Here is a 24,610-nt window from a genome sequence, read left to right as displayed (position 1 = left end):
AAGACGAGGGTGCTTGCCAAGGTCACATGGCAGAGGCAGGATTTAGACCTGGTCTGCTTGACTCCAAACCGGTTCTCTTTTTCTCTTCACCTTTGATGGTCAGTCCTAAGTTTCCTCCTAGTACAAAATTCTCAGAGTCTATGCCAAAAAATGGCCAATGAATGTCACGTTCTGACAGTCCTCTCTCTTGGCGGCAAGTGAGGGAGCCCCTGTGCCTGCTCAGGAGGGGTGATGGGAGGGCTCGGCCTGTCTCATCTGCCTCCTCCTCTAAGGAGGTGGGGGCACCATGTTTCAGTGGAATGAGCCTCAGCCTCACAACGCTTTCTGACTTTGCTCAGGGGAGTGTCAGTAGTGTGACATGCCACCTGAGCGACTCCACTTTGCCTGGTCGTTGTAGCCCCAGCAGCACTTAATAGAGAAAATACAAAAATCTCAGGGGGCTGGCCCCATGGCCGAGTGGTTAAGTTCGTGCGCTCCGCTGCAGGCGGCCCAGTGTTTCGTTGGTTCGAATCCTGGATGCGGACATGGCACTGCTCGTCAGACCACGCTGAGGCAGCGTCCCACATGCCACAACTAGAAGAACCCACAATGAAGAATACACAACTATGTACCAGGGGGCTTTGGGGAGAAAAAGGAAAAAATAAAATCTTTGAGAAAAAAAAAAAAAATCTCAGGACTGCTCCATCGCCAAGTATGATGTTCACAGGATGAATGGCTGGGAGAAGACATGTGGGGCCGGGGCCGGGCCTGAACCCCAGGACAGCCCCATCAGGGGATCTTCTGGTCTCTGCTCACATAGCTCCAGAGCGAGGAGGGTCATTCTTCCAACCAGCTGTGGCCAGAAGAGACTTTCAGCTGGTGGATGAGCTGAGCTCTACCTTGCTGCATTTTGCCAAGGAAGCTTTCAGGCCCAGGGTGGTGAAGTGCTTTGCCCAAGGTCACCTGGAACATCTGTGGGAAAGCCTGGCTCAGAATCCTGGCACTTGGAAACCTGCTTCTGTCCTGGGCCTCGCAGTTGAATGGAAATAATTCTGAAGGAGGATTCAGACTGGGTTCTCTTCTCAACTTGATCACTTAACTTGAATTAAATGACATTTACTTCAATTTCATAATTAGCTGAGGGCCTACTATGTGCTAGACACTGTACTTACACACAGTGTGGTCGCAGACAAGTCATTTCACCTCTCTGAACCTGTTTCCTCATCTCTGAAAAAAAGTCCCTCCTGTGCTGCTGTTCTCAGAGCCTTGTTGTGAGGATTAAATGAGAAAGAGGAAGCGAAGCATTTTGTAAACTGTACAGTGGGGTGTACTCTGAGGCGTTATTGCTAATGCTGGCCATCCCATCTCTGAGGTCTACTCCACCTGGAGCCAACTTCCACCTTCGCACTGCCCACCATATTGGAATTCGTTCACCCGTCTCGCTCTCCCACCACACTCCTGAGGGAGGAATGTGCAGGGTTCATCTTTGATTTCCCACAGCCCAGCCCTGGGGTTGGCAGACGGCAGGTGCTTAACAGAGTATGTGAATAAACAGAACATGTAATGAGATCCGATTCTCAGACCCATGGAGATGCCAACCAGAAGGGCACTGGAAGATTAGAGGAGGAAGGGCTATGTAAGAGAGTGGTGGAGGGTGAAAAGGGTGTCCACTGTGGATGGACAGGTTTTAGGTCACAGGAGAGGAGAGGGTAGGACGCTTCAAGCAGTGGGAGTGGCTTGGATAAAGGTCAGGAGGTGGAAATCTATGTATATTATGCAAGGGACACTGAGGGAGTGGGCAAATAAGATAGCAATGAAGGATGAGGACAGAAAATTATAATAATGATAATAAGTAATGTAGTAAGTATAGCACTTACTACACTCCAGGCACTGTTCAGAAAGCTATTGATTTATTCCTCATCAAACCCTTGCAACAACCCTATGAGGTGGGTACTATTACCTCCACTTTACAGACAAGGAAACAGAGGTTGAGTATCTCGCCCAAGGTCACCTAGCCCTTAAGTGGCAGAGCTGGGACTTGATTCCAGGCAGTCTGTCTCCAGAATCTGTGCTCTTAGAGGGGGTTGAAGCCTCTGGACTTTTTCTTGTGCTATAGAAAAAAGTTTGAGCAAGACGGAGTTTGACTAAGAGAGGACATCATGGGGGCAAAAATGTCTCATTCCACAGGTGGCAGAGGTCCCTCAAACAAACATTGAGCACCTTCTGTGTGCTAGGCACTGGTGATACAAAGAGAAGACAGAGCCCCTGCCCTCGCAAGCACGCAGTTCAGCGGGGGACATGGAGAGATGCTGGGGCAGCCTCACTCTGGCTCTCCGGAGCCCACCCTGTGCCTCTCTTCCTCGATGATCAGCGATATCATGGTGGTGACCTGAAATCCACCATGGTGAGAGTAGTCACATAATGGAAATCGACCAGCGCTATAAATCAGGGCTTTTCCCTGAGAGGTGGTTGTTAAGCACTGCCTGTGAACAGCTGTAGAGTGGTGATCAAGCCCTCCCCAGGTATAGGGCCGTATAAGGGGGGTTGGGACTAACTCTGCTTGATGAGCCAAAGGGCAAGGCTCATGTGGAGTGTTGAAGGATGAGCAAATGTTTGCTCTGAAGACAAAGTAGTTAAGGACACCCCAGGCGGAGGTGTGGGATGGCATTGCCTGTGCATTCTATGGTTCCGTGAAAGGAAACTAGGAACTGGCACCTATGAGGTGCCAAACAACAGGGTGTTCATTAAGCAAATCCAATATTGGATTTATAAAGTGAACTAACTGGGATTGGGGAGGGAGTACTCATGTCACAACACATTAACCTTTGCCTTTAGGTGGCAGAATCTCTAAAGGATTTCAAATGTGACTCAACTGTGCCTTTACCCCACACCTTAGTCAAAGGGAACCCAGGCTTTGGGGAGGGACCTGGTGTAAGAATGAGCTGGAACACTCTAAGGCTGCTAGCTAACTGGGAAATGTTGACAAAGGCTTTGAAATGCCCTGTATATTGGGGAGGGAGGGTCAGGAAAGTCGGCGGGATACAGGACCGGGAGAGAGGGCAGTGAGGGTCAGACACACCCGGCTGGGGACATGCTTCTGCCCAGAAGTCAGAGCCAGACAGTGGCCCCACAGAGCTTGTTTTGTTGTCCTTTGTGTCAGGTGGGGGTCCTGGGTGCTAAGGGTTACTTAGCGATCCTCTGGCTTCCCAGGCCAACTTTTGTCCTCAGGGCCCCTCTTGGTCCCTGTGCCCCAGACTAGGGTGAGCATGTCACCAGACTGTCTCCACAGCTCTCTGCTTGGTGCCACACTGTCCTGAAGGTTCTGAAGGAGAGGTGAGGTCACTGGGCTGTCCGGGCAGATGGAGCTGCCAGAGTCAGGACCCCATGGGGCCTGGAAACAAGCCGGGGCCCTTCCCTTTGATGGTCCCGTTATCAAGATTGTCCTTCTCTGCAGACAATCACGGGGTCTCGTTTCCTTGCCAGGCGCCCCCATCATCCCTGAGCCCCGTGGGACTCAGGCATCAGCATGAAGAGAAAAGCAGTTCAGGAAAGGGATGGGCTGGTGTTCTGGCCATGTGAGCCAGGAGATTGGTCTAAGGCTGATCTTGGCCAAGCCCCCACTCACAGCTGCCTGTTTCAGGGGTAATTTGTAAAAAGAAAGCCGCAAGTTTGGGGTGATCACAGGGGCAGTTACAAAAGCGTTGATTTAGGCCATACTGACGTTTACAAAGCAGAGCGACTGCACCCTGGCCTGCAGAGCTGTGTGGGGCATTGAGGTGTGGGCGGAGCGGGGAGTTGGGAACAACGGGACGGGACAATGGCCACCTCTGCGCAGGGAGCTGTGGCTCGAAGGCAGAAAAGAGGGTCACAGGGTGGCCCTTCATAAAAGGGCAAAGGGCTTTAGGTGGTCCTGAGGGTGTGAGGTCACAGGGAGTGGCCCCTGAGATGGTGGCCACTGCTGGCCTTTGGGCATACAGGGGCCCTATTTGGTGGCAGGCCTCACGAAGTGGTCACACCAGGGTGCCTTAGGGTTCCCTCAAGCACCCTTCCTGACGGTCCCTCTGCATGCCATGCCTGGCATCACACCTGGGGCAGGAACAGAGCTGACAAGCTCACATGTGCCCGACAGTGCCCTCCAGTTGGGACAAAGCTCTCAGCTGTGCAAAAGGCTGAATGAACTGAGTCTAGTTGACATCACTGATCTCCGTCGGGTCCTGTTGGGGTAGTGAGGGGCTCACAATAAGAAGCACATCCTTGCCTCCCAGTCCACACTAACTCCTACTCACACCCCTCTAGGCTGCTGCTGTCGGCACCACTCAGGCTTCTCTTCCTCACGGTTTGCCGAGCAGATGGCTGCACTCATCTCAGTGAGACGCGGGCCCCTGAGCGTGAGCAGTGCACCACCTGTCGCTCCCTGTGCTGTGGCTGGGTGTGGAGGCTCACCCTTCCTCGGTCACCCGCCCTGCCTGGCTCCTGGGCCACTGCTCATACAGCTTCCTGCGCCCACCATGCCCTCCTTAGCTCATTCTGTCACGGTCCCACTACCCTTATTGGCCCAGCTCAGCCATCTGTTATGCCCTTACTGAGAACTGAGCTCTCTTTGCTCATTTTCCCACAACATGCTGTGTGAACCTCTAAGCTTTTTCTAGACTGAACTTATTTGTGGCTGTTCCCACCATCCTCAAGGCCCACAGCCCGAGTGCTCCCGGAGGGCTTGTTCGAGTGTCAGTTCGTGGTGTCCCCCCTCAGTATTACCTCCTGAAAGTGCATTTATTGAGCTCCCGTCTGCCAGGCCTAGCTAGGAATTTTCACATATACTCACTCATTTAAGTCACATAACCCTGGGAGATGGGGGTTGTTATCCGATGAGGAAACAAGTCAGAGAGGCCCAGTGACTTGTCCAAGGTCACACAGCGTGTGATGGCGTCAGAACTCAAACCCTGGTCAGGCGGACTCCAAGGCCAGGGTTTCTTCCCTTATAAGCAGACACAAAAGAATAAAAACCGTTTATCATTTATACTGTATTCTCACATACATCATTTCATTGGATCCTCACAACAGCCCTGTGAGGTAGGTAGGCTTATGTATTACTGTTACGCCCATTTCACAGATGAAGAAATGGAGGTGGCTCAGTGAGGTGAGTGACCTGCATAAAGTCACACAGCACATTAGTGGCTTCACAGGTCCTCTACTTTGTCTAAAGTCAAGCTGCTTAAATTAAGAAACACCAAAAAGAGGGAGAAAGGGAATTTTTATGGAGAAGAAAAAAGGAAACGGTGATTTACAAGATTTCTTCCTTAAACTGGTTTGTTGTGGTCACAGCTTCTGCTGTCTGGTTTAAACTGGGTTCTCCTAAGTGGCTTTCCCAAGTACCATTGGCCTGGTGGTCTGGGACAGCTGTCAAGGACTCCTGGGTCCTACTGTAGGGGGAAAAGGCCTTTACTACACAGCCCAGTGTACAAGCTCCCTATTCACAGGGTACAACTATGGAAGCCCCTTCCTCAGCCCATCTCCCGGTGCCACCAGTGTCACCAGGCTTCCCTGGCTTTGTCTGAGGGCCCCTGCCCAGTGGGGAAGACTCTAGGATGCCCAAGGCCATATTCACTCCAGGGATGAATTCATAATGTGCAGTTTCGAGGCCTGCACTGCTCATCACCCGCTGGCAAGTGGTGGCGCCAGGTGTCTTGCCCTGGATCTCACCCCAAGGAGGTCCATGGCTGGTTATGACCAGACACAGTACCACAGGGGAAGGCCACCTCCTTCAGGACAGTGTCTTAGGGGCTGGACACTTACTCCAAGGGTAGTGCTATGGTTCAGACCACTCCTGGGCTCCTCGCTGCACACAGTCTCTGAGACCCTGGTCTCCTTCCTCTGGCAGCACTTCTTCACCATCCAACAGAAGATGGTCAATAGCCATGCAGAGCCAGCCTTGGTGAGGAAGGTGGGTGAAATGGGGGATCACAAAGAAGTGAAGTCACAACAAAATGGGGTTGACTTACAGGGGATGGAAGGGGGCTAACCTTGGCTCTGAAGACAGATCTCAAAAAGGAATCCTAATAATATTTTCAGAGTGAGTGTCTGGCCTCTCAAGGTGACTACAGATCTTTCTTGACTTATGATGAGGTTACGTCCCAATAAACCCATCGTGAGTTGAAAATATCATTAAGTTGAAAATGCATTTCATACACCTAACCCACCTTAAACATACTCAGAACATTTCCATTAGCGTACAGTTGGGCAAAATCATCTAAGACAAAGCCCATTTTATGATAAAGTGTTGACTATCTCATGTAATTTATTGAATTCTGTACTGAAAGTGAAAAACAGCATGGTTGTGCGGGTACAGAATGGGTGTAAGTGTGTGGGTCGTTTACCCTCGTGATCGTGTGGCTGAGTGTGGTTCGCTGTCGCTGCCCTGAATCATGAGAGAGGATCGTGCCATGTATCGCTAGCCTGGGAAAAAGATCAAAATTTAAAACTCAAAGTACAGTTTCTACTGAATGCATATCACTTTGGCACCATGGTAAGGCTGAAAAATCTTAAGTTGGACCGTCGTTAACTTGGGGACCGTCTGTATTTTGAAAGAGAAAATACATATTTGGGTGAGGAGGAATGTCTAGAACCAAGGCAAGGAAATGGGAGTGGAAGGACAGATTTTGGCTCAATATAAGGAAGCACTTTTAACAGCCAGCACTGGCAGGGGCTGGCACCGGCAGGGGCTGCCTTGGGGATGAGGAGCTTTCCATCACTGGAGGTATGCAAGCAGAAATAGGTGATTGCTTGGAGATGCTGGGGGGGGGGGGGTAGCGCTCAGCCCCAAATGCGCTAGTGTGTGCTGGGGCGGGGGGAGGACGAGGCAACCACTGAATCGATTTTCCAACCCTGAGAGTCCATAGGATATTTCTTTAAAATGACCTGTTTCAATGACACTTCAAATTCTTGGGGAAAGGATTACAAGAGTCAGGTAACAGGCCACATTATGAAGTGCCTTTCATTGCACTGGCTCCAGATTTTCAAACCTTCGCAGGGACAGTGACCTGTTTCTGAAGCCAGAAATCCCCAAATGCCTAGATTTGGCCCAGTCAAGAGAGATATCCCCATCTTCTGAACCTTGCCTGGAGGTTCACTCTTCTAGGCCATGCCACAGCTCAGATCTCTCCAGAAACACAGCTCTGAGAACACACTGCAGTTCCAAGCCAGACAGACATGGTCACCCCTGGGCAAACAAGTCCAAGGTCCCGGCGGCATCCTTGGACGGAGGAGCAGGCGGGATGGGAATCTCTGGGTACTTTCTGTCCTGGGAAACTGAGGGGAGGCTCTTGTTCTCACCCCATCCCCTCCACCAGGGGTTCTTTTCACAGATGGCTAAGTGAGGCAGTGCCTAGTGGTACAGAGATGGAGCCCATGACAAAACCACTGCTCCTTTGTCCAGCCAAAAAGTCCTCCTGTGACCTCCTTTAGGACACATCAGCAGACTTTACTTGTCCTAACAAACTGCCCATCTCCAGCTCAAAATGGCAATAAAAAAGGTGGCTCTGTTGAGAGGACACATGGATTCCTATAGGTGGACTGCATCATGAGGGAATCAAGTCCTGTTACGTGATTAATACAGATTAGTATAGTGCCCTGCCTCACACCATCAGCGAGACACTCTCCACGGTCTTGGCCGACATGGAGCTTCTTGGGAGCCCCCCTCCAATGTGGCTTGGGTCCTTTTACCTGTACCGTATTAATCGAATAATCTTATTGTTCATAAAATCCAGAGCGTGTGGGTGAGAAGAATCGATGCAGAAGCCATCACTCAGAGCGATTTTCAGCACCTCCTCCACAAAGACCTGGAAGCTGTTGATCTGCTTGTTGGCTGGCACCACCCAGAGCCTCTTGAGGTTCTGCTTGGTGTACTCCTCCTCTGGCAGGCCCTCCACATTGGCCACCCAGTCCAGAGTCAGGTGGTTGGGGTCCTGCAAGTGGCTGGTGATGGAGGAGAGATTGCCATTGGAGCAGTAGAAGAGCTTGGAGCCGAGGAGCTTGAGGAAGAGGCAAGAGGTGCTGAAGATGTTGGCGTTGAAGACCTCCATGCTGGAGGAGGAGAGGCTGTAGATCTGGGGTGCCTCACGCACGGTGAAGTGGACCGTCTGCACACGCTGGTTCAGCGTGATGTTGAGCATGGCATTCTTCTCGGCCTTGGAGAGCTCCACCTCCTTCTCCTGCAGGGCCTCAATCAGGGGCTGCACCTGGTAGAAGTCGGCCTCCCTGCGGAGCAGGCCCATCTCCTGGAAGTCCTCGGGCAAGTCCAGGTGGGAGGTCCGCAGGAAGTTGAGAATGTAGCGGAATACTTTGCCATCACGGTCAATGAAGCAGTTGCCTTGGCTGTCCCTTTTGGTGGGCATCTTCCCACTGAACATGGCGCCCAGCATGGAGTCGGGGAAGCTGGTCAAGGTTGCCAGGGAGGTTGTGTAGAGCTTCCCCCCGACGTTCAGCGTGATGGGGTCAGACATGGCAGGAGGCTGGGTGCTGGGAAGTACCTAGAGAAGGAAAAAGGTGAGAAATGACCATTACCTGATCATATCTGATATCTTGGTCTGCTGAGCTGGTATAACACAATGCCATAGACTCGGTGGCTTAAGTAACACACATTTATTTCTCACTTACTTATTTAGTTCTCATTTACTTAGTTCTGGAGGCTGGGAAGTTCAAGGTCAAGGTGTGGGCAGATTTGGTGTCTGGTAAGGGCCATCATCTCACTGTGTCCTCACATGGCAGAAGTGGCAAGAAAGCTCTCTGGAGTCTCTTTTATAACGGCACTAATCCTGTTCATGAGGGCTCTACCCTCATGACCTAAGCATCTCCCTAAGGTCCTACCTCCTTATACCACCGCATTAGAGGTGAGGGTTTCAACATATGAATTCTGGGGGACACAAACATTCAGTCCCTAACGTCTGGGTAGTCACAGTTCTTAAATCCTTATGGTAGATCAAGCCTACAGTCCTTGGGGTTGAAATGAATTAATACTTGATGAATAAATAGATGGCTGACAACTGCCACACTGTGTAAAGCATATTAGTTTCACTAGGGAGTTGAACAATAAGAAAAAAAAAAAAGAGCAAATGAAGCCTGGGTCCCACCCTCCAGAGGTTGTTTTATTTGGTCTCGAATGTGGCCCAAGCATTGGTGTTTCTAAAAAGCACCCTCGGTGATTCTATTTTTTTTTCTCTTCTCCCCAAAGCCCCCAGTACATGTTTGTATATTCTAGTTGTAAGCCCTTCTAGTTCTGCTATGTGGGACGCCACCTCAGCATGGCTTGATGAGCACTGCCATGTCCGCGCCCGAGATCTGAACCAGTGAAACCCTGGGCTGCTGAAGCAGAGTGTGCAAATTTGACCACTCGGCTACAGGGCCGGCTCCTGATTCTAAATGTTCAGTTAGGACAGAGAACCACTGGACTAAGGAAGGAAAGACAATGTGCCTGGACTGACTGCTGTGTTACCTGCTCTTACATATGTCTGCTTACATAATGGGCATGCATAGCTTTTGACACAGACAGTACCACCATTCAGCCTTATGGTGCAGATGAGGAAAACTGCCGGGATTCATCCCCTGTACTCAGAGAGGTCAACGGCCTTGCCGGGATTCAAACCCAGGTCCCTTAGTATGAGAGAGAAAAACGTGTAAATGCTTTCTTGCCAAAGACTGGGTACACTCCAAGTACTTAAATGCTCTGAGATTTATGACTCTAAGCCCAGTGCTCCTTTTGTTGTACCAATATTGCTTCTGAATTTAATTACTTTTCTATCTCAAAGAATTTGCCACAAATGGCTGTGATTAGTGCCATTTCCATCTATCTCCCAGGGCCCACAATGGGTCACTCGGCCCTCTAGACTCTCAATGACTCCTTTTTCTGGACACTCATCCTCCTGTAACAACTGCTCTTGGTGGCCTGCCCTTTCCCACCATGATGGCTCTCCAGCCTCCTCTGAAACTTGCTTCGAGGTCAGTGCAAGTGTGGGACTCTGCCACTGAGCACCCTTCCTAAGGGCTCTTTATCTGTTCCTTAACAAAGCCTCCCCTCTCCCCCAATTCCCCCACTGATCTCACAGCCTCCAGTGTCTATGGCTGATGAGTCAGTTTCAACTGGAAGTCTTGGAGCCTAACTTCTCTTTAAGGTTCTAGACAGCAGGGGAGGTACGCTCTCAGCTTCCAACACAATACTGTCCTAAGAGCCAACCTGTGGAATGGATTCAGCAATCTTTTCCTGATGTTGGGTGTGGGGGCGCAGAGAAGAGTCGGCCCCAGTGCTGCCCTCGAGGAGCTCAGACTGGTGGGGGAGATCGAGACAAGAGGCAGTAAGGGTGCAGTGACAAGGGACATGTACCAAGAGCTGGGGGACTTGGTAATGAATGAATCCTGGCATTATTACTGTCCAGATGGGAAAACAGAGGTGTGAGGATGGACTTCTCCAAGTCACCCAGCAAGGGTGGCGAGCAGGCCAGAGTGCTTCTCACCACACGTCTGCCTCCTGAGGAGGCTGCCTACGTGGAAACGCTCCCCAGAGGATGGAGGCCATGCTGGGTGGATGGAGGACATGCTCAGCTGCCCCACCCAACTCTCTGGAGGGGAGGGGTCCCCTCATGATTCCTTCTCCGTCTGATGGCGCACTTTAATATTGCAGAAAGGCATTAACCATCTGGAAGGTCTGAAGAGAAACAAGCCCATGATGAAGTTACAAAATCGTGAGCAGAAGCCTGGAGCAGATGGGCTGCGAGACAGTGGGGAGGTCCAAGAGAGAGGGGTGGGGCAAGGGGCCCGAGGAAACGGGGCCGCTGATGGGGAAGGTGCTCGGCCTCAGGGCTGAGTCTGGCCAGTTCTCTCTCCAGAGGGCCCAGGCAGGAGCTGGACCCAGGAGTGGGCCACCCCTTCCTCATTCCAGAATTTCCTTTTCTTTCTAGACAGTAATTTGCATATTCTAGTTTTCAGTCTCTTTCTCCTTGATTTAAGGCCCAGGCTCGGTGAAGTGGCTCAGCTCCACGGAAAGAGCAGGCTCAGGCGTTGGAGAGGCGGGGCTGTCTTTCCTGGGGGTTCTGTGGGCCACAGACGTCTTTATCTCCTCCGGAAGTTAGTGCTGAAGAGCTCAAGGCAGTTGGGGTGGGGGAGACAGGAGCGACAGGCATACCTGAGAGCCCTTGCGTGGGCACCCAAACTCCCATTTCTCTGCTTGCAAAAGCAGCAGAGCACCTGCCTTCCTGCCCCTTGCTCCCCAGCTGCACGGCTCCTGGTCTTTCGTCTGGGGAGAGCAGCAGAGAGAGCTGCAGGGTCAGCCGGGGTGGAGGCTGGTTAGAAGGCAGGTCTCCGGACCCCCAGTCTAGGGTGCTCTTGGTGGTATTTGCCCCATGCCCAAGAGTCACAGAGCTCAGTCCTCCAGGTGCTATGTTCTAGGGGCAGCACCATTGTGTCCATCGTCACAAATGCACACACCCCATTGTGAAAGGCACAATGACACAAGGGGGCAGGAATTGGCACCTCTCGGGGGCTGAGGAGCTTCATGAGTGTGGCGGGGGGCTTGTGGTCGGGGGGATGAACTAACATCACTGAGCGACAGCCCCCAGTGTGTACCTGGCTGCCTCTTGGACATCTCAACCTGGATATCTCATGGGTACCAGAAGCCTAACACAGAATTCCTCTTTCCCTGAACCTGCTGTGAACTCTTCACACCCACCCAACTGCCTGAGCCCAAGACCCGGGAGGCAGCCCTGACTCCTCATCCCTAAAATTCTTCTAGACTTTGTCTCCTTGAGCCCATCTCCATAGCTACTCCTGGAGCTCTGGCCTCATCTCCCCTACATCCTCACTCGGCTCCCCGCCTTCCTTCTGTCCACCTTCCACTTTAGTCGGCAGACTGAGCTTCCCGAAGCACTACTGCCTGCCCAAACCGCCTTGCTTGTCCCCTCTCACCTCTAACCCTGCCCCTCCCACACTAAGCTCTGGCCCTCCAAACACCACCGCACACACCCTCACACTGGTACCTGTCCTGCCTCTGCTGTCCTTAGACCACCCTTGTCCACTTTCTCTGCTGTCAACCTTTAAGGCCCTGCCTATCTGTCACGGCCTCTGTAAGACTGTCCCCAAATCTCCACCAGGTTCACGGCTCTCCTCTTGGGCCTTCCTGGTCCCTTGCAGAGACCTCCCTGGCAGTGCCCACGGAGTGGTCATGCTATGATCTGCTTTGCACACGGCCCTCCTTCCTGGCTTTATCAAGATGCAGATCACTGCACATCCATATGCAAAAAAAGAACCTTGACCCATATCTTGCACCATACACAAAAAATTAACTCATAATAGATCACAGACCTAAATGTAAAATCTTTTTAAAACTACGAAAACTTCAAGGAGAAAATTTATGTGACTTTGGATTAGGCAAAGATTTCTTGGATAGGAACCAAAAGGAATAAACCATAAAATGACTGACTGACTAGACTTCATCCAAATGAAAAACTTCCCCTCTTCAAAGGACACTGTGAAGAAAATGAAAATAAGACACAGACTGGGAGAAAATATTTGCAAAATACATATCTGATAAAGGATTGTTAACCAGAATATATAAAGAACGCTCAAAACTCCCTAAGAAGTAAACAGACAACCCAAAGAAATATTGGGCACAAGATCTGAACAAACATTTCACCAAAGAAGATATAATGATCATAAATACTCATGTGGAAGGATGTTCAACATCATTAGTTCTTAGGGACATGACAGTGAAAACCACAACTGGATATTACTATCTACCTATTAAAATGGCTCAAATAAAAATCTGACAATACCAAATGCTAGTGAGTATACAGAACAACGGAGACTCTCATACATTGCTGGTGAGGATGCAAAATGGTACAACCACGGTGGAAAGCAGTCTGGCATACAGTTTCAGCATGACCTAGCAATCCCCAGCAAGAAATAACTCCTAGTAATTTATCCCAGAGAAATAAAGACATACATCCATGCAAAAACCTGTAGGTGAATGATTACAGCAGCTTTATTCCTAATTGCCCAAGCCTGGAAACTAAAATGTAAATAGATAAACAAACTGTGGTACATCCATACAATGGAACATGACTCAGCAATATAAAGGAACTAGCTACTGACACACACACAGCATAGAAGAATCTCAAAAGCATTATGTTCAGTGAAAGCAGCCAGCCTCAAAGGGTTACACGGTGTGTGATCCTATTTACATAATATTCTGGAAAAGGCAAAACTATAGAGACAGAAGTCAGATCAGTGATTGCTAGGGGCTGGGCTGGGGAGAAGACTGGCTGCAAAGAGGCATGAGGGAATATTCTGGAGTGACGGAAAAAGTCTATGCCTTGATGTGGTGGTCAAATGACTGTATGGATTATAAAAATTCATATAACTTACACCTAAAAGGCGAATTTGACTGTATGTCAATTATGCCTTCATAAACTGAAAAATCAAGATCGTGATTATGATTGTGTCACGAAATCAATCCAGTGGGTTGTGACCAGTTATATTTTTGTTTGAAAGTTTTGTTTCAGTTGATTATGTGTGTACAGTGTGTATGAACTGGATTGTGAAATAAAGTGTATCTTCATACTGTGGGTTGTGATAAAAACTGTTTTTGAAAAGCACTGCCCAGTTTGTGATCCCGAGAGCAATGACACGTCTCGTGTCCCTGCATATTCACTGCCCAGCACACGGTGGGTGCCAGCGGCATTGGGGGTGAGAGGGAAGGAACGACCACTTACTGAGCATTTTACTATATCCAAGGCCTTTCCATTCATGAGCCCTTTTAATTCTTACAGCAGTCCTAAAAGGTAGGCATCATTCTTCCTGTTTGGCAGATGGGACCCTGAGACTCAGAAGGACTGGTGACTTGCCCAGGACACACAGCGAGAGAGCAGAATGCCCACTGCACAGGCTGCTAAGAGCTGTAACAGCAACAAAAGGCTGTAATAGCTCCACCAAATTCGAGAATCCCTGAAGCAGCCTTTTAAAACACCGCTCCGCAGCTTGCTTGGCAAACCAACAGCCACTACTTGCTGAGCACACACTTCTTGTTTCTGCAAGGTGAGGGGCTTCACGTAACACTTGGTGGCATTTTATTTTTAATAAAACCATACAGAAAAGTACAGAGAATTATACTATTGTGCTAAATGTTTTACATGCATTCTCTCATTCCTTGTCTTCACAAGCACCCTGAGAGATGGATACTATTATTATCTCCATTTTACAGATGAGGAAACTGAGGCTCAGAAAGGTTAAGAGTCAGTGGAGAAGCTGGGGTCTGAACTTGGGTCTGTAGGAGTCCAATAGCTCTGATCATTTTGCCTTCCCACCAAGGGGTCCCCACATGAGTGAGAGATCACACTGGCTTATTCTCTGTCCAGACCAGACTCGAGTAGGGTCCTTTGGTAGCTCGTCCACTGCCGGCCTGGTGCAGTGCCCATTCACATCTGAGGACATGGGGACAGGAGCCCAGGATGGCCCAGTGCCCCTCTACAGCTGACACAGGGTAAGGCCACTGAGAGGTCTCAACCCTTCTATTTCAATAGCGACTCATGATGTCTAACGACAAAGCAGCAACACACAAAAAGCCAGGTTTTTAAAAGTCACATGAGAAAAGATGAATGGGAACACAAACTGAACCAGGCAGTGGGAGAGAAAAGAAACCCACCACTGTGTCTGAACGAGTAAATTTTCTTAAGCAGCAGACTTTTGAAATCTGCCTCTCGACTTGAAAAAAAAAAAAACAAAAAAAGAAAAAAAGAAAGATAAGCCCCACCTCCCTCTCTGAGAAAACCACTGGTGACAAACCAGGAAATCATGCCATGCCTATCCCTGGACCAGCTCACTGGGCAGGGAAGGCCAGGGGGCCTGGGAATTTGGAGTTGTGGCTGGAATTCTCTCTTCCCTGAAACAGGTCTGTGGCCCAAACGAGAGGGAGTCTTAAGGCCCAGCCTGGTACCATGTGAGGGGCAATTCCAGTCTGGGGCCTGAAAATTACCTGGTTGCAACAACCAATTGTGATACAGAAAACAGACTTCGTTGAGATGAGATGTCCTATAAGGATGGGCAGCCAAAACCTCACTCTGGAGAATCTTACTTTTAATTCTGTCCTGGCACCCACAGTCCTGCGGGCCTCATGAGGGCCACAGCCAATGCTCGATAGTACTTACTGTGAGTAATTACTGACACCTGTGCTAGATGCGTTACACTGTGAGCTCATCTAAGCCCCGTAGGAGGAAAGCAGTATCCGCACTCTACCAATGAGAACCTGAGGCCCAAAGCAGTGGCAGGGCCAGGATTCAAGGCCAGGCCTGTCTGACAGCAAAGTCTGTGCTCTGAATGATGACACTCGTCTTTGGGCATTCAGCAGCCAAGGCCCTTGGAGAGGGCTGTCACTTGTCCCCCTCCTCCCCCTTGCCAGGTACTCCCACACCTGCCCTCTCAATCTGATTCTGACCTACATCCAGATCAGGACGCAGAGAATCAACATTTCCTGAGCACCGAGGACACGCCCCAAGCTACATGAGGCATTTTCCTGTAGACTGTTTCACTGAAATACCACACTGTGAGGTTGGTACGGTTATCCTCCCAATTTTTAGGATTCTAAAACTGAAGCATAGAGCACACAGCTAGAGGTAGCAGAACTAGAATTCCAAGTGAGGTCTCTCTGCAAAACCTGTGCCCCTCCAGAAACACAAGACATTTTATGAAGAAGCATAAATAGAATTGAATAAACGGAGACTTGTAATCTTCTGAGAGGGAGACGAAATATCTTAAAGTTGTTCTTCTAAAATTAATTACAGTTGTTATGCTATCCTAGTTCAAATCCCAATAGTATTTTGTCAAAAGATTAAAATCTTAGTTTGAAAAAACTGATTAGTGATAACCTGCCAGAATATTTGAAAAAGAGTAGTTATCTTAGTGTAATGTATTAAATTGGATTATAAAGCAACAACATTTCAAACTGTGATATTAAAACAACGAAAAAGAGAAGGGATTTTGGTAATACATGTGTTGAAAAGATTGGTTAGCAATTTCAAAAAATAAATATATACTGATCCTTACAACAATTCTGGGACCCTGGCAGGTCAGATCACATTATCTTTATTTCACAAACTCAAAGAGGATGAGTCCCTGGCCCAGGGCTTCCAGTGCATTCTTGACCTCTGGGTCATGGCTTCTGGGAGCTTCTGAGTTTGGACAGGTCTTTGGAAGCAGCCTGGGGTCTTTCCTAAGCCGGGTCTTGAGCAAGAGACTGAAGCCAGCCACAGAGGCCCCAGGCAACAGCCTGTACACTCACGGAGCCCTCAAATAGGCATGGGCTCTTTCTGTGTAATTTCCTACATTGATGCCCACTGAGCTTCCAGAAAGAAACTACATTCCGTGCAATCTACTGTTTTTACACAGGGAGGACCAGTTTTTGAAACGACAATGAATCTACTAAGCAATGATAATTATCTATCTATCCATCCATCCATCTATCTGCCCATCCATCATTTCTTACCTCTGCTCATTCAAAGAGCCTGGAAATGATACCCCAGCAGCAATGATCATGCCTGATTCCAGATCTTGGTTTCTAAATGTGATCTCCTACAAAAAGAAACTAGGGTTTCCTGGAGAAATTGATGATTCCAGGACTTTGACAGGAATAGTTCAAGGTGAGCCTGGAACATCTCTTGCCAGACAGCAAAGAAGCAATCAAAGTTTAATGAGGTCATGTCAAAAGAACAGAGATCTTAACAGTTCTCACCAAAAAGAAAAATTTTTTTTTGGTAACTGTGTGTGGTGATGGATGTTAACTAAACACACTGTGATCATTTTGCAATATATACATGTATCAGATCACTATGTTGTGCACCTAAAACTAATACAATGTTATATGTCAATGATAATCTCAATAAAAAAAACGAAAGAACACAGGAGCAGGCTTAAACGGACTCTCATCGGCCAAATTTGGGACAATCTTAGTACCAAAAAAGATTAGTGATGATAATGGGTTATAACACATCAAATTTAAAAGAAATCATGGGTCTAAGTTACTCCAAAAAGAAAAAGAGAGGGAGAGGAGAGGGAGTGAGAAAGACACACAAACTGCACACACACAGAGGAAAGAGTTATTCTACAACAATGAATGCCAGCTAATAAATATAGAAAGAATGGCATAATTAGAAAATTACCATTTTGCAACCCTCTGTGTTGCAAATCATCAGTGGACATGGAATGAAAGGTTACCAGGAACACACAATTCCTCAAAGAATCGCTCCACAGACTACCTATTAATTTCAAGGGGGAAAATTTTACCCTGATATGAAGAGATCAAGCTGTCATGATTTTAACCAATAATCAAATTTAGCATTCGTGGAGATAGTAGGACCCTGCTATTATATGTGTGATACAATAAGAAGTCTACAACATTGCTGCGAAAAAAAATCAAAACCTGAACTAAATCTAATCATTGATAAAATAATCAAACAAATTTAAACAGGTGGAGGAGGTTCACTCGAGATAAAATGAATTGCTTAAAGAGATAGAACTAAATGCGATGCATGAATCTTGACTGCATCTGATGAAAAACAAACCTACAGAAGATATATTTTGGCCGTTGGGGAAATCTGAATATCAACTGTTTATTAGATAATGTTGACTTCTTGCTTATTTTCTTAGGTATGATAATGATATTATGGTTATATAAGAGAATGTTATAACGAGGAGATACCTGCTGAAGAATTTAGGGGTCAATTAGGGGTCAAGTGTCAAGATGTAACTTTTTTTTTTTTAAAGATTTTACTTTTTTCTCCCCAAAGCCCCCCGGTACGTAGTTGTATATTCTTCGTTGTGGGTCCTTCTAGCTGTGGCCTGTGGGACGCTGCCTCAGCGTGGTTTGATGAGCAGTGCCATGTCTGCGCCCAGGATTTGAACTGACGAAATACTGGGCCGCCTGCAGTGGAGCGCGCGAACTTAACCACTGGGCCACGGGGCCAGCCCCAAGATATCTGTAACTTTTAAATAGCTTAGCAAAAAAAGTGTGTGTGTGTGTGTGTGTGTGTATAAAAGCAAAATCAGCAATGTGTGAATTGGTCCATCTAGGTGAAAGGCTGTTCTTTGAACTTTTCTGTAGGCCTGAAAATTCTAAAAGCATTTTCATTTTGAAAGAAGGAGGAAGAAAAGAAGACTTCCCTTGTAGGACTACAGATGGGAAGTTCCAGTCAGAGTGCCCAATAAATAACCAGATTCAGTAAGTGGTAGATTTGTTACGACTACTACTAAGAAGCATTAAAATCTCATCATTTTCCTCTCCAGCTGTTGCCATGCTTTGGAGGATGAGGAAGCCAACCGGGGCTACGGTAAAGCAGCCACAGCTGGTGGGGGAGTCAGAATTTAATCCTGACGGGTCTCACCCGTAGAAACCACAACGCTAGGTCTGACTGCCTCTGCTGGGATCCAGACTGGGAGAAGATGGCTGCTCACGCCTTGCTTCCCCTGCCTCCTCCCGAACCCAGGGTCTCTGCTATCACAGAAGAAAGTCCCGTCACGGCTCACCCAGAATGCTCACAAAGAGGGGCAACTTCTGGGCCTCACAAGGGAGAGGGATGGGCAGAAAGAACTGGAGGGGGCTTTGTCAGGGAGAGGCAAGTGCTCAGGCTTTGGCATTACCTGGGCCTGCGTTTGAATCAGGCTCTGCCACTTACTAGTGCTGTAGTCCTAGGCCGATGGTGATCATACCAACAGCAGTAATAATAATGGCTGACACTTACTGAGCAGTTACTACTGTGCTAAGCACTTTATGCATATTGATCTCAAAGATGAACTAGATACTATTATTATCTCTACTCTACCAGGCCAGGCCTTCTCCTCTCCCTGCAATTTGATATCTGCCTGCACTGCGAAGGAAAACCTCATTCATCTGCCAGGCCCCACAGCTGGAATTCATTCCTTCCTCCTCTGCATCTCCAGAGCATTTTCTTTTCACCCCTTACCAAGGCCCCTATACTTAAGTAGATGGGTGCCTGGCCACCCTGTTGGGGCTGGGATCTCCCCTCTGTGTTACCCCCCCTAGAAGCAGGGAGAGTAGAGGAAGGGAAAGAAATTTCTTCCCATATTTAGTCAGAGCCACTTTCCTCACCTCAAACTGTCATCTACCAACAGGGAGGTTTATCACTCTGTCCTGAAGTTTTTAGGGGTTGTGCGTGTGAGGAAGATTAGCCCTGAGCTAACATCTGTTGCCAATCCTCCCCTTTTTGCTTGAGGAAGATTAGCCCTGAACTAACATCCGTTGCCAATTCTCCCCTTTTTGCTTGAGGAAGATTAGCCCTGAGCTAACATCTGTTGCCAATTCTCCCCTTTTTGCTGGAAGAAGATTAGCCTTGAGCTAACATCTGTGCCAGTCTTCCTCTACTTTGTATGTGGGACGCCTCCACAGCATGGATGATGAGTGGAGTAGGTCCACAAAGTCCGAACCTGTGAAGCCCAGGCCGCCAAAGCGGAATGCACAGAACTTTAACCACTCGGCCAAAGGGCCAGCGTCTCTTTCTGAATTTTAAAAACTTTTTATTTTGAAACACTCTTTTGAATTTTCAGTTTGGAATCTAAGACCCAGATGACCACTTGGAAGTAAATATAAGAACTCCCAATGTGTAAGAGACGGATAGAAGACAGCTGGGTAAATTTTAAGGATGACAATGCTCAGAGTGAGGAGTGTCTTCCAGTAAATGGGATGAGACTATCCCTCCTCACTCAGCCCTCCAGGATCAAAGACTCTGGCTCACAGCCCTGGGGACCATATGGAGCACTGCCCTTCACGTCCCCTTCCTGGCCTCCCCACTCCCAACAGCTCTGTTTTGCCCAGGTCATACCTATAAGTCCACAGGCTGCTCCATTACCCCCACAACCCTCACTGTAGGGGGAAAAGGTGCTTCCTAGACTCAGGTGACACACACATGCCCCAGCAGGGCACATGATAGGCAAAGGTGGGCTGGAGGAGGGAAGCCACTGACCCAGCAACCCGACTCCCCGACGTGCACAGCAAAGTATTCTCTCACCTGGTGCCAACTCCCAACCACCACCACCATCCCCCATTCTCTTCCAGAACTTTCCTTCATCCTCTCAGCTCACTCTCAGGCTTCATCTTGTGGTTTTCTTCCGGCACAAGCACCCCATTTCAACCACTCTCTTTCTTATGGCCTTCCTGCTCCTCACAACAATTATGATTTATAAACAAAGGGCTTTCAAATCCATCTCCTCATTTCATCCTCACAATAACCTTAGGAGGGTTGCCTTACAAGTTGGCCTTTAGAAGGGTTTAGAAGCTGGTCCTGCCACACAACCTGCAAAGGGCAGGACACGGAAAGTTGTGTTTCTTCCTTGCCATCCACTCCCGACTAAACCTCTGCCTTCCTGCAGGCAGGAAAAAAAGCAGGGTTTTCGGAGTAAGGAGTCCCGGGTGGTTTTGGGAAATTCACTTCACTTCTCTGAGCCTCATATTCCTCACCTGTAAACAGATACGGTGATATCTATACAGGGTGTGAGGGCTGAATGAGTTCATGTGTGTGACGCAGTAAGTTTAAGGGATGGGCTCTTTATTTCTAGTCACAAGGAAAGGAAGGTGTTCTGTGCATTCCCAGGTGTTTGCTCACTTGGCCACCCCTTGCCCAAACCGTATCAGCGCTGCCGACACTGGGTTTCCCAGGGCTGGGAGGGGTCCTTTCCTAATGCTTTTTGGCCCATTCCACCCAGTCCAACCCAGACTTCATCGGCTTTCTCAGCACCGGCTCCCCAGCCCTGGAGAACCCCTCTCCGACCTCACACGGGCTCGCGGTCTCACCTAGAGACTCCGCCCCTCCTTGCCCCACCCACCAGAGATCCCTCCCACAGTCTCGACCCTCCTGATCCGGGCTTTTCCTATCATCACCATCCATCTCGGCTGCTTCCACCAGCTCCGCCCTCTCTCCCCAATATGCGCCCCCTCCCCCGCAGATACCGACATTGCCATTCCCATTGCACAGATGAGACTGGCGAGGCTAGGGAAGGCTAGATGACCTCTCACGGTAGGACAGGTGCTCAAATGGGCACGCGTCCCCTCACCGGCTGTCCCTGCGTCCCGAGCCCCCGGCCCCACGGCACGCACCTCCTGCCCTCGCTCTGCAGCCTCCCCTCCGCGGGCGGCCAGCGCAGCTTTGCGAGGGGGGCGGAGGGCCGAAGCCCAGCCCAGGGGCGTGGCGGCCCGGGGCCTGCGCGCTGTGCTCCGGGACTTGTAGTTCTCCTTGGGCTCTTTGCTGCTCGGCGCGCCTGGTGCGAACTCCGTCTCCCAGGAGGCATTGCGGTGAGCCGTCCAGTGCCCCGCCCCCGCCAGCGCTCAGGCCGGCTGGCCTTAAAGGGGACGCGGCGTGAGTGGAGGTTCGCGGGGTGGCCCCCGCTCCGGCTCCGCCCCGTTTCCCGCACCGCGCCCCTCCCCCCGCTTCGTCCCGCAGACCGGCGGCCGCACCGCTGAGTCGGGCTGCCTGGGTACAGGCTTGTGCAGAGCGGGGCGGGGAGGTTGGACTTGCAGTGGAAGCAGCATCCCTGCAGTCTGGGACTTGGCGGAGGGCGTCCCCACTCGGGGGTGGGCAGAGGACCCGCCCTGACCTAGCCTGGCCCAGTCTAGTCCTGCTGGGCCTGAGCGCCCCGCCCAGGAGCCGGCTCTGAGGCGGGGGCCACTGGGGTCCCAGAGGTAAGGGGGCTGGGGGCGTGTGTGCGGGTTGAGGGGAGGGAGTGTCTGCACCCTGGCGGTTCGAGAGCCCCGAAGGCACGCGTAGGGCTTTGAGAGCCTGGGGCTGAGAGGCGGGAGGTCTGGGTGCATCCTGGGCCTCGCTGTGTGACCTTGGGCGAGTAGCTGTCCCTCTCTGGGCCTCAGCCTCCTTCTTCATCAATTGTGTATCGAGGTGATCCCGTCTCTACCTCCCTCAGGGTTGACGGCACCCGCGCCCAGTACCATGAAGCTCGCCAGCCTTTCGTGGGGTCTGCAGCCCCAGCCTGGGCTGAGCGCAGGTGCACTGGTATAACTGGAGGGAGACGTGGCGCCAAGCTGGGGCACAAACTGAAGGGCCAAGAGGCCTCCACTGCTTAGAGTGGACTTCTGCTCTCTCAGCATCCCCGCCGGGTACTCCCCCTACAAGAGCCCTTGCGAACGTGAGACCCCCTGGGTTAGCCTAGTGCCAGCCCTTCCAGAAAGCCTGGGGTGGGGGTGGGGACACGGCCATCAGAGATTTATGAGGGGAGGCCCCCCGGACGGAGAAGGGAATAGATGCTCCCACCCGCTTCCCTTCTCTCCTTCCATTCCTCTTCAGTAAAATAGCAGTTGCTTTTAACCAGTAAAACCCTTTTTTCCTTTCTTTCCAGGAGACAGGTTGGTGGCCCAGAGGAGGGCCTCCCAGTAGTGGGGGGAGGGGCCCCTTCCCAGGGCTGCCTTGGGTAGAAGAAGTTCAGTTAAAAAATACCCAGAGAGACGCTGCTGCCCACACCTGGGGTGCCAGGGAGGGAGGGCCCTTCCGGGTGTCGACAGGGACAGCCTGGTGCCCCCAAGGCAGCTCTGACGCCCAGGGGAGTCAAAGGAAGACGACTGGGTGGGAGGGTCAGAGAGGAGAGGAAATGGCCTCCTCAACCCTTAGATGCTGAGCTGGGGCTTGGAGGGGCTGCTGTGCTCTGGGGTAGGGAGACGTTGAGTGAGACGTTCTTGAAGCCCCCTCCCCTGTCCCATGAGATTCTGCAAGCTCTTGACCTGATGGTTAACCAGGGACAGTGTTTTATTTTGTTTTGTTTATTTTTCTTGTTTGAGTCATTTCTAGAAGGGCTAAAGCTTCACTCAGTCCCGTCCACTGACCTCTGTAGGGGCTTTCTTGGCTGATGCTTAACAGTCTCAGGGATATGGATATGCAGGAGCAGACCTGAGCAGAGGAGGGGCCAGTCACTGGCCCAGGGGTTAGGCCGGTGCTTTTCTGGTTATATCGTTGGTTTTATCTCATCTTGCTGTCACATGCCTCTTATCAGTCACTTGGCACTCCTTCACCTCTATGCCTGGTCCTGTGCTAGGCACTGGGCCCAGACAGGGGGATTGGACCTGCTTCCTACCAAAGGAGACCCCATCCTGCTGGGGGAGCTAGACAGAGAATCCAGCGACACTGCCAAGGGATGACAGAAGGGAAGAGAGGATCTTGGAAGCCAGAACTCAGAGGCTTGGTCTGCAGAGGGGACTAGGAAATGCTTCCCAGAGGAGGGGGCATGTGACCTGGGCATTGGAGGATGAGTCAGAATTTTCCAGGAGAGAAGACAGACAAGCACTTTCTCAGCAGAGAGAACATCACCAAAAAGTCCCACTGCCCAGATTCCTGTAGATCCATTACTGAACAGCATTTGTCAGGTTCATCCTCCACCCCTGCCCCGCATCAGCCAGGTGTCACAGAAAGGGCTTGAATGTCAGGCACAGGAGTTTGGACCTTATCCTGAAGCGGTTGAGGAGCTTGAGAGTTCTGAGCAGGGGCATGGCAGGGTGGGGTTTATCATCTACTGGGATTACTCTGACCATGTTTGGCGTGGGTCAGAGAGACAAGGGAGGGATGAGGAAGCTTGAGTTGGGGCCCAGGGCGGGGCAGGGCATTGTACACAAACACACACGCACACACACGCGGTGCTTTGGGGATGATGGAGATGAGTCAGGCTGCACCATGCAGGAACAGAGACCTATCAATACACAGCAGAAATGTGGAGGGTCATTTGAGAGGGACAGATAAAGGGATCTGGGCCTTCCAGGGGAGGGGCCATGATGTTCCTGTGTGCTTACTTTGTGCCCAGAGCGGGCTGGGTGTTGCTGGGACTCTCCGGCTGGAATGCCAGCATGAGAGGAGCAGCGGCTTTGGCTGGGAAAGGCCAAGTGGTGGGCAAGTGGTCATCTCCTGTTTTGGGGTTCAGAGGCTCAGAGAGGTGAAGGAGCACCAACTTTGTTGCCGTGGCCACCGTTGGGGGTGCTGACTGGGCTAGATTCTGGGCTCTATTCTCCTGCAGGATACATGCCTCTATTGGCAGATGGATTAAGGAGGAGAATAGGAGATTGAGTAGGAGGCTACTGCACTAGTCCAGGCAAGAAGCAAAGAGGAGCTGATCTTGGGTGGGGCTGGAGTTCAGCGGGAGAGAGTGGACATGCTGAGTTGGTGGTGAGGGCTAATGGATGAAATTTCTTGTAGAATTAGCTAGGTCAGGAGTGTATATCTCCCTGTCTCCTTCTCTGACAGTGTCTGTTTCGCTCCTTAGTGCCCGATGGCCCAAGAATAGACTTATGACTGCCCTAGCCCTTATCTTCTTTATACCTTGTCCCAACCCTATCCGTAGTTAGGCCAGAATGGTCCCCATTTTCCAGGTGAGAAGGCTGAGTAGCCGAGCAGAGACTCAGCCAAGGTCACCTGGTGATTCTGAAGTAGAGAACCTGGGTCTCCTGCTTTCAATGCAGGCTCCTCTGGGGGAGGGTAGGGCTGCCATTTGCTGCTGCGTTGGGCTTGGGGCAGCTGTTTCTTGGGTCAGAGCCAGCCCCGACAGGCCGTCTCCTTGTCCAGAGCTGAAAGGGGTAATCCAGCCTCTCCTGAGGAATGCT

At 50.3% G+C, this 24,610-nt stretch overlaps 2 protein-coding genes across 4 annotated transcripts in view; one reads left to right on the top strand and one right to left on the bottom strand.

Moving 5' to 3' along the window:
* Window positions 1-4,985: 4,985 nt before the first annotated feature.
* Window positions 4,986-21,588, bottom strand: KCTD21 (potassium channel tetramerization domain containing 21). 2 transcript variants are annotated; one of them, XM_003365371.4, is made up of 2 exons: window positions 21,119-21,588; window positions 4,986-8,504 (listed from the first exon to the last, which is right to left on the bottom strand). In XM_003365371.4, the coding sequence occupies exon 2, from the start codon at window positions 8,475-8,477 to the stop codon at window positions 7,695-7,697; it is 783 nt and encodes a 260-aa protein (XP_003365419.1). In that variant the 5' UTR covers window positions 8,478-8,504; window positions 21,119-21,588; the 3' UTR covers window positions 4,986-7,694. The 2 variants fall into 2 exon arrangements, with proteins under 2 accessions (XP_003365419.1, XP_070130438.1); XM_070274337.1 differs by lacking the exon at window positions 21,119-21,588 and adding an exon at window positions 16,499-16,518.
* The window catches only part of USP35 (ubiquitin specific peptidase 35), a 39,691-nt gene continuing 36,353 nt past the window's right edge, over window positions 21,273-24,610 (top strand). Inside the window, exon 1 of one of the 2 annotated variants that reach the window (XM_070274332.1) lies at window positions 21,273-21,700. The gene's annotated coding sequence lies outside the window, so the exon portion shown is untranslated. The remainder of the gene's footprint in view (window positions 21,701-24,610) is intronic. The other variant, XM_070274333.1, reaches the window with a different exon arrangement.

This window comes from Equus caballus, chromosome 7 (assembly GCF_041296265.1).
Source record: "Equus caballus isolate H_3958 breed thoroughbred chromosome 7, TB-T2T, whole genome shotgun sequence".
Lineage (NCBI taxonomy): Eukaryota > Metazoa > Chordata > Mammalia > Perissodactyla > Equidae > Equus > Equus caballus.
Note: the sequence above shows the minus strand (reverse complement) of the source record. Positions and strands in the feature narration are given on the sequence as shown.

Bases quoted from the DNA above. Each gene is read 5' to 3' on its own strand.
- KCTD21 (XM_003365371.4), bottom strand. From the start codon at position 8,477: ATGTCTGACCCCATCACGCTGAACGTCGGGGGGAAGCTCTACACAACC.